Source organism: Limulus polyphemus, unplaced genomic scaffold (assembly GCF_000517525.1).
Source record: "Limulus polyphemus unplaced genomic scaffold, Limulus_polyphemus-2.1.2 Scaffold937, whole genome shotgun sequence".
In the NCBI taxonomy this organism is placed as follows: Eukaryota; Metazoa; Arthropoda; class Merostomata; order Xiphosura; family Limulidae; genus Limulus; species Limulus polyphemus.
The window spans coordinates 331,841-341,310 of NW_013666547.1; the positions used below are offsets into that span (position 1 = coordinate 331,841).

At 31.7% G+C, this 9,470-nt stretch overlaps 1 protein-coding gene across 4 annotated transcripts in view; it reads right to left on the reverse strand.

The window, feature by feature from the left end:
- The window catches only part of LOC106461342 (splicing factor, suppressor of white-apricot homolog), a 48,609-nt gene that overhangs the window by 6,281 nt on the left and 32,858 nt on the right, over positions 1-9,470 (reverse strand). For all 4 annotated transcript variants that reach the window (XM_013921159.2, XM_022388222.1, XM_022388223.1 and 1 more), the window contains exon 11: positions 5,971-6,283. In XM_013921159.2, coding sequence (XP_013776613.1) covers positions 5,971-6,283 — 313 coding nt within the window. The remainder of the gene's footprint in view (positions 1-5,970; positions 6,284-9,470) is intronic.

The window sequence follows — 9,470 nt, forward strand, 5'->3', positions numbered from 1 at the left end:
GCTCAACATCATGAAAATTAAACCTTATTTTCAATAAGCAATCCTGAAAAATATTTGGGGGTGCTTAACTTTTTTCCAGGTGTATATAAGCAGGCACAGCTCTAGGGCATGGGGTCTAGACCCCAATCAGTTTTTTTGCAGAAATTAATAACTATTCTTTATTGTTGTATTAGGAAACAAGGATCTAGGAAAGGGGATCTGAACCACTTAAATTTTTAAAATAAATTAACTATTTTGATATTGTATAAACAGGTGTGGACCTACAGCAACATTAATGTGAATTTATAAATATTGCTAGTAAATAACTAGTTGGACCCCCACTAAACCCTGGATCCATTCCTGATGAAGTGTAAACTGTAAAATCTGTTTTTTACATTGTGTTACAATATATAATTTGTTTAACTTTACTCAGTTGTGTCAAATAAACTATAAAGTTTCTTTTTTTACATTGCCTCTGTGTTATGTTTGTAATACCATAACTCTTACTTTCCTGAATTTGTGTTGTGACAGGCACTGGTACGTATGAAACACTGAACTTTCTGATTGCAGAACAAACACTACTGATTCTGCAACCCCTTCCCCGATTATGAAGTAGTATTCTTTATCCACATTTTCCTGCCAGCCTTTTAATGATTTAAATTATAAGTGTACATTCACTAATCAATTTTCATTACTAGACTAATCTATATCTTGTAATAGTCTAACAAATCAATAATATGTTGCACTTAACTTGTATTAAGTCATTAGCCTATTCATATGAACAAAACTCGTATGTTGTAGGAAGCACTGGAAAGTGAAAACAGAAGTCTGGCTGCAGCCGTATGTAACTTATACAAGTCCTAGTAAATATTTTAGATATACAGGACTGTTTCAATTTAAGTTTAATTCAATTGTTATGATTTAGATAGTTTATATAGTGTGAGAATGAAATTTAGATCTTTTTGGAAGCGATAGTTCATCACAAGTTTGTTTATGCAACTGTTTACAAATCATATGTTGTGTAGTTCACTAATTATGAATTGGACATTGTTATATTATTGTGTAATGTTACCAGAACTTACCAAGTTTTTCTTGTTTTAATTGAGTATTATTTCATCATAATATCTAGTAGTGTTTGGAACATTCTAGACCTCTGTCAGGGTATAAATACACATCCAAAATGTAGTTCGATATAGATAGGTAGATCTAGACTGTGTGGTTGTGAGTTTAGCCATAAAGAGTGGATAGTGGTGATTTTTAAAGTGAAATTATCATACACTGTATTGTAATAACAAAGCAGAGAAGAATAACTTGTCTTTTCAATTGCATTCTAATGTAACTGAACCAGCCTGTGTGGACTTTGATGAAAAAGAGAATTATTTTAAGCTCTGGATATAACTGTGATAATCAATAGTGTAACAAACATTTGTATATATATATTTGACTTGCTTTAATATATTATTTTTAAAACAAGTGGACTGTGTGCTGTTTGTTTATTGTTGAAATTTATTGCCAACAAATCACAGACATTTTATGATGTTTTACTTTATATTTAGGCTATTTGAAGAAGTGTCTCCTTCCTATTCAACAAGTCTAGCTGTCTTACAACAGATAATTCACACCCAGTGTATGATTTCAGACAACCCTAATGGCTGATAGTTTTCAGAAACAATCTTTGTATACCAGAGGATGTCCGGAGTTACGGTCATCTTGATTAACTTTGAGTCAGGAGTTCAAAGATAGACTTCTGCAGTAATGAGTATAATTTTATATCCATTTTACTTTATTTTGCCCAGTGTTAAATCTTTAAAAGATAGTACAATTATTCTTTGAATGATTCATTCAGCAGGTGGTGTCTAATTAAGTTTTGCTGATGAAAAGGTAAGCCTCCCCAGTGACATAGCACTGTGTAGCTTTGTGTTTAATTAGAAACAAACTAGGTTTTTACTTTTGCTAAGTACTTATTTGCCTAATAAAAAATTTACAATTATTTGTTTCCCTTGGTTACAAACCATTTGAGTAACTACATAGTTATCAGTACAACACTTAAGGCTCCAAAATTATTGTAAACAAACTTATAAACATATCTAATAATACTAAATTGTCTGGAAAAGTGTAAACTGTGCACAGTATTGTTGCAATAGGTGACTGATAGTGAATAAATCTTTCATGGTTTCTAAACAAATTCATGAGATATAGATTTTACAGGTTTCCAGCTCCCCATATAGCACTGCACATTTTTGGATGTTTGGCAATAGGCACTGCAAGTAACCCATTACTTTTTGTATGTTAACTTAAAATAGAATAATGTTAATCAGAAATTAACTACTTTGATACAATATGTAAAAACAAAAGTAGGTGTTATGGTTGAAAATGCAGATTTTGAGAAAGTACATTTGAAAAACAAAAACAAGTTTATAAAGGCTAGTGTTTATTTCAATATGCTTTTATAAACTTCTGTCTTTACTAACAACTTCTCACAAATAACTTATGGTATTTTTATGTTTATATTGTTTATTGTCAATTATGTTTAAGTTTTTCACAATATATGTGATGGATTTAAAAACCAAAATCCTGAAACATCAGTAATTCAAGATTTCTTTGGTACTATTGTTTCTTGAAATATTCCTTATAATATTTTGATTTCCACTTCATGAATCATGTTAACGTCTGCTTTATCAATAGAAGTAAAGGATTAATTTTCACAGATTTTTTTTACTTTGTAAATTACTTGTCAAAAGAAGTACCTATTCTGAAAATCTCTGATATCATGTACAATTTTGCATTCTTTCATAACGTATTCACTTTTTTATCTTCAATTAACTCTTTAGCTAAGGGCTCAGTCAAACTGACCAAATTCATAACAATAGAGTACTGATTACAGTTTTCACACTATAGCTTAATACAGTAAGCGTATCTTTACAAAATTTGGCAGACCTTCATTACACATTAAAAGTCTTTTGCATACAAAAAACCAAATTTTTTAATGAGGTATTTTTAATAAAGATTGAGTCTTTTTTACTAGTCCCAGTGCAAAATGATTTTCATGTTAAGATTAAAAATAATTTCTTTCGTTTCAATAATCTCAAATTTCATTTGCATAAAACCTCCTAAATAAATATAAAATGTTTTTATTTCAGTAAAACTTTAATTTTATCTGTTATTTTCTCCACCCTAACTCTATACAAGGTTGTTCAATTTGACCATCTTCATAACAACAACAAAAAATTTAAATAGATCTAAATTACAACTTTTTCTTTCCATTATAACTTGAAACTACATTTGTTTATCCAAAATAGCTTTAAACTTGTAACAGTATACATATTTTTATACTTACATTTTATTGTTTTATTGCCCTTTGAACCGTGTTTAATATTTGCAACATAAGTTGTAAATCACTTAGCGAACATGTAGCTCACATTACGTTATCAAATTACATGACATATTATTATTATTCTTTACTTTACCTAATCTAACCTTATTCTAATATAAACAGTTTCCATTTTAGTTACTTTTATAATAATAAAGAATACACATGAAAAACAAGAAATAAAGAACTTATCTGGGTCTTCTTTTTCTTTTCTTTTTGCTGTTGATGACATTTAACCCTACTTTTTATACTAATGGTAGTACTGCACTAAATTCTATATTTAAATAATACACCAAAGAACACAGTATAACAACATGCAAAAAACAGACAATGTTCCATTACTATCACAATTTTTCTGGCTTTCTAACATGGTGACAAGAGCAATTAAAAATTAAATACAGCTCATTGATGTGTTTCCCTTGGAAATAAAGCTTGAACTGAAAGTGAAATTGACACTTCTCTGTACAGAAAACAATGTAATAAATAATTTGATAGATTAAAATCTTGGCTTTACATAATATAGTTGGTTATACATAATATAGTATTAAACGTAAGAGAGAACCATTGACAAATCCTGAAAGAGAGGATGTGATAGGTGGGCTTTGCCTGAGCAGTGATGACATTATAATGAGTAACTTATGTTAAACTTCGTACATCTTGGATGAGAGGTAAATAAATTAGAGAAGAAGGGAGAAAATTTCAATTCTACTACAAAATGAAATTCAGGATTTTGTTTTAATATTGCCTTATAAAACTAAAAACTTGAAACTTACGTACTACTAAAATTTGGATTATCAGCTACATTTTTATGCCAAATATATTTATATATCATGATAAAAAAAGCAGTTGAATTAAATGTTGAATGTAACTCACTAAAACCTTGTAACATGAGCAGAAAAAGATGCCTCATTGTAAATTATCCATGGTCATTTTTTCTACCATTTGTTGTATTATTAGTACTTACCAATACACACTTTAGCTGCTTTCTCCCCAGTGTCTCTCATTCAATTTAGTAGAAATTGATAACTCATCACATTCATAACTACAGAAAAATCATGCTAAGCATTTTAAACACCTAGGCCTTTCAAGATGAAAGTTAAATTTTGAACTAGAATTGTAAACTTGTTTGACAGTCATTGAAGCTAAAAATAGGTTAATCATTGTCTATTTTTGGCCAGCAATATGGATCAAAAAAAGGAAGAAAAAAACTACTGTCGCAATGAATCATTTTTATAACCAACATGAGCTCACCAAATTTACAGATACTGATGGTACTAAAAAGTTCTGTCACAGGTAAGAAACTAACATGCAAGTAAAGACACTTTTTCTTTGTAGCTAGTTTCATTAATACTATAGATTCAAATGTTTAAATTAGTTTTTATATTTGTGAAGCTTAAATTGTATTGTTGGCTTAGTAAATGGACTAAGCACTAATCTAAATTCTGAGATATTACAGCTGAAATATCATTAAAAATGAGGATACCAAACTGATTATATAATGCAGTCTAATCATTACAAATTTTAGTTTTCTTATGTATTAATTTATTACATTAAGCACACTGATTACTGTTTCCAAAGCAGTACAGTGATCTAAATTTAAGTTAGCTAGTTTAAGAAAAAACATTCTGCAAAAAAATCCCCAAATCTAACAAACTTTTTCTTAATCTTTTGATATCTCTCAGTATTTTTGTAATTATAACTAGAAAATGTACCTAATAAGTCTTGACAATGTCTTAACAGTTGATTATCTATGAAAAGAGGAAAGATCATGTCTAGATGCAGTCAAGTCACTTGGCCTATCATCCAAGCTGCTGATAAGTACTCTCAAGTCACTTAGCCAGCTAAGCCATTGGAAGCTGTTATATCACCAAATTAGCCAGTACGATAGTTTACCAGCAAGATTACTTACAGATGTTTCCTCATTAGTTTGGTCAGCCAGCCAGTCTATTAACCAAGCCACTTAAAGATCTCTCTCAGTAAATTAGTCAATTAGCTACTAGCCTGTTAAGAGAATGATTAGCTGCTATCTTCTCACTAGATTTATCAATCTCTTTGGTAACCAAGTCACAAAAAAATATCTCTCAACAAATTTGTCAGTCTTTTAGCCAGATCACTGTAAGATCTGTCACACAAGATTGACTGACTGCTAATATGTGAATAACCAAACCACTATCAGCCATTTACTCAGTAAACTTGAGTCCCTCTTGGCCATCCTCTAAATTTGTCAGTTAACCATGTTACCAACTATGAATCTATCTTTCAAATGATGACATTCATATTTAAACAATGGTTTTATAGAAACAAAACCAAAGAATGAACCTTGAATATAGATCTTATATTTAACATTTGTAAAACTATCTATTGAGACTAATTTTGGAAGTAGCAATATTGATATTTAATACCTGTTTTCAGATGGAAATTTATATATCTTTCTCTTTATGTAAAATTTTTCCCAATAATAATTTTTTTTTTGTCTTCTCTGAAATGTATTTTTTGCCAACTTTCTCACTATTCATTTCAGTATTTTCTTTATTAAAAAAAAAGATTTTCTAAGAATTCTAAAAAATTACAGATAGTCAGTTCAAAGTTGAATGTGCTATTAAAAAAAATTTCCACCTCACCTTGTATCAGGGGTAATGGCACCTGCTCTTGTAGGTGAAGTTATAATGGTTGTCAAAGGAGAGAGTCCAAGATTAAATTCTTCAACTTCCATACCACTAACAACTTCTTTTTGCTCAGGTACTCCCTTAGAATCTTCCACATCTGGCTTCTCTTCTGACATCTCCTGTGGAGAATTGCATTTGGTTTTGTTCAACATTGTAAGAAACAATGCAGCTCGCCTCTTACGCTCAAGTTGCAACTGCCTTTCTCGAGACTGTTGAGCAAGTCTTTCCCTGGCAGCTGCTGCCAGTCTGTCCTTCCGCTTTTCTTCAGCTGTAGAACGAAATTATTGATGTGGTTTTATACTCTGAAATATCTTTAACAAATATCAATCAATAACAAACATCAACATATTTTAGAAAATTCAAAAATTGCACAATACAACTGGAAATAGGGTTTGCAATTACCTAATATATAACTTTAAAAACGTCTAACATAAAATACACTATAGATATTAAGAACAAAAATTAACTGTATATTAAGACACATTTCTGTGTATCCTTTAACTCTTTCCACACACACACACTCTTCTCTGCATATATCACAAGGTTTTACTGAGTTACATTCAAAATTAAACTACTTTATTATCATTGTATAGATATAAACCTGGCAAAAAAATGTTGCTAATAAATCAGATTTTAATATAAGTTTTAAGTTCTTAATTATATAAGAAAATATCAAAAAAAAACCTCAATCTCCCCTATGAGAATTGTAACCTTTGCTCTCTAGGTCTTTCCTCTTTTCTAATTTATTTACCACCCCTCCGAGAAGTATGGAATGTAACAAATTATTCATCATTATATATTCATTACTCAGGCAAAGCATAGTTTTTATAGCCTTCAATTGTATTCAGTTACAGAGCTATAAGCAAGAAAATCAGACCATTCTTGCCACACCCACTTGTGTAGTTTTTTTTTACATATTGCCAATAGTTCAATTTGATGTTTAATAGTATATTATATATAAGCAATAGAAGGCCAAAGTATTAATCTATCAAATGACGTATTATATTGTTTTCTGTAAAGAGAACTGTCAATTTATTTCTGATTCAATCTTTATTCCCATGGGAAACTCGTTCATGAGCTTAGGTGAATTTATCTAAGCTATTATTGCATAGTTAGAAAGCCAGAAAAATTATGAAAGTTATAGGACATTATCTGCCTTCTTAAGAGCATTATCTAATTAAATAAAAACATATTTAATGCAGTAGTATCATTAGTATAGAAATGTAGGATTAAGTGTCACTGACAGTCAACAGCAATAAAAAAAAAGACCCAGGATTACTTTATTTCTTGCTTTTCATGTGTATTTATAAAAGTAACTCAGATGTAAAAAATTGGAAACTTTTTAGGTTAGATGGGTAAATTAAAGAACAATAATAATTGTTCACAAGGTACACTCACGAGTAGCCCATGCATTACGTAATTTAATAGAGTAACATAAGCTACACGTTTGTCATGTGATTAACAACTTGTGTGCCAGAATCAATAGATATACATGGTTCAAAGGGCTATAAAACAATAAAATTTAAGTAGAAACAGATGTATAATGTTATGAGCTTTATGCTATTTAGATAAACAAATGTATTTTCCTGTCACAATATGAAGTGATTTTAGAAAGAAGAAAAGGGTAATTTAGATTTATTTCACATTTTCTGGTGGTTATGAGGTAAGTTCTTTGGTTGGTTGATTGGCATTTTCTGGTGCAAAACAACTGGGTTATTTGCACCAGATAACTGGTAAAAATGACCAGAATTAAAATTTTAAATTGTAAAAATAAATCAAGTTAAAACTTAAAGCCTGAAAATCAGGTAACAAACATAAAAAGAATTAAAAAGGCCCATGGTCCGCAAAAATCTAAAAGCATCATCATCGCTAATGACACTGTCCAACATCAGTGGTAAACCCTGAGAAAAAAAAACATGCCAAAAATGGTGTCCCTGTTTCCAGTCATAACAATTACAAGAAAGCATGACATGGGCAATGTGACTTCAGTGTCACAAAGGCCAAACACTGGCAGATCAGTCCCACCTAAAAGAAAATGATGAGCAAAAAAACTGTGACCAATGTACAGCCTACACAACACAACTTCCTCCCCTTGATCCTTATGGGACTAGATGGCCAAAGAACAAAAGGTTTGATGTGGAAAAGCTTGTTTTTACTTGCCCCAAATCAGCTGCCAACTGGCATGAAGTCAGGCCCTGATCATAGGACCATAGTCCATATACGGGACAGACATATCTGTGACAATGCCGGAGCAGATGGACTTAGCCAGGCATCCAGAAAAACTGGATAAAAATGAATGACAGGAGGAAACTGGTCCAGTTGTTTATGAATGTCTAAGAGAACAGAGTGAGAACTTACATTAAGCAATTCAAGGACCAGTAGAGAGCTAAGAAAGTCAGTGTATATAGTACAGTTATTGTACTGCTTAGCTTCTACGTGATCCAAGGCAAGTGAAATGGCATATAACTCAGCAGTGAACACACATACTGTAGAGGAGATCCTGTGAGTAACCACCGAGCCACAACAATTCATGGCAGAGCCCACAGAGTCACCTGATTTCAAACCATCCATAAAAATGGGAACAGAAGAATGGTTCAAAAGATGTTCGGCAAAGGAAAAAGGTACCTCCAATTGGAGGTATCTGCCTTCCTCAGATGACTCAAAGAAAGGTCACAGGTGGAGATGGTAAAGAGCCATGCCGGGATGGGCTGATCAACGGACTCGGCAACGTCATCAAATGATAGACCCAATTCAGCCAGCTGTGCCTGGATACTAAGGCCAAAAAGAGGAATGGCAGACTATCTATTCCTTAAGAGCATAGATTACCAGGGAAGAAAGACAGGTGGGATGCCATGGTAAGGATTTAAGCTTGGTAGCATAAAGCAAGGAAAGTTACAAACATCTGAGGTAAAGAGGAGGTTCATGGGACTAATGTACAGACTCTGGACTGGTGAAGAGCAGAAAGTCCCTATGCAGAGCCAAAGCCCCAGATGATGTACAGGGTCCAATATTATTAAGGCAGAACCATATTGTCCAGCTTAGAACATATGAGGGCACGAAAGATCTTCAGCATAGAACACTGATCTGTTCCTAAAGAAGTGGAAGAGACGACACAGAAGATGTTCAGTGTCCATGTACACTTGACACGAAGCTCCTTAACCGTATCATCCCAGGTACCCTTTACTGCGCATGACACAAGGTTTTAGTGTCTAACATTCAAAATTTTATTAAACTACTTTTTGTTTATGTTATACCAATTAGAATAGCATAAAATATTAACTAATAATCCATATTTTAATGGAATACAAGTTTTAAGTTCTTAATTCTACAAGGAAATATTTTAAAAAATTCTGAATTTCCATTTGTGTGACGTACGTGACATTTTATCTTAGCATGTCATCATCCCTATTTTATCCATCACCCCTAAAAAAATGTACGAAATTAAACGTAAAATA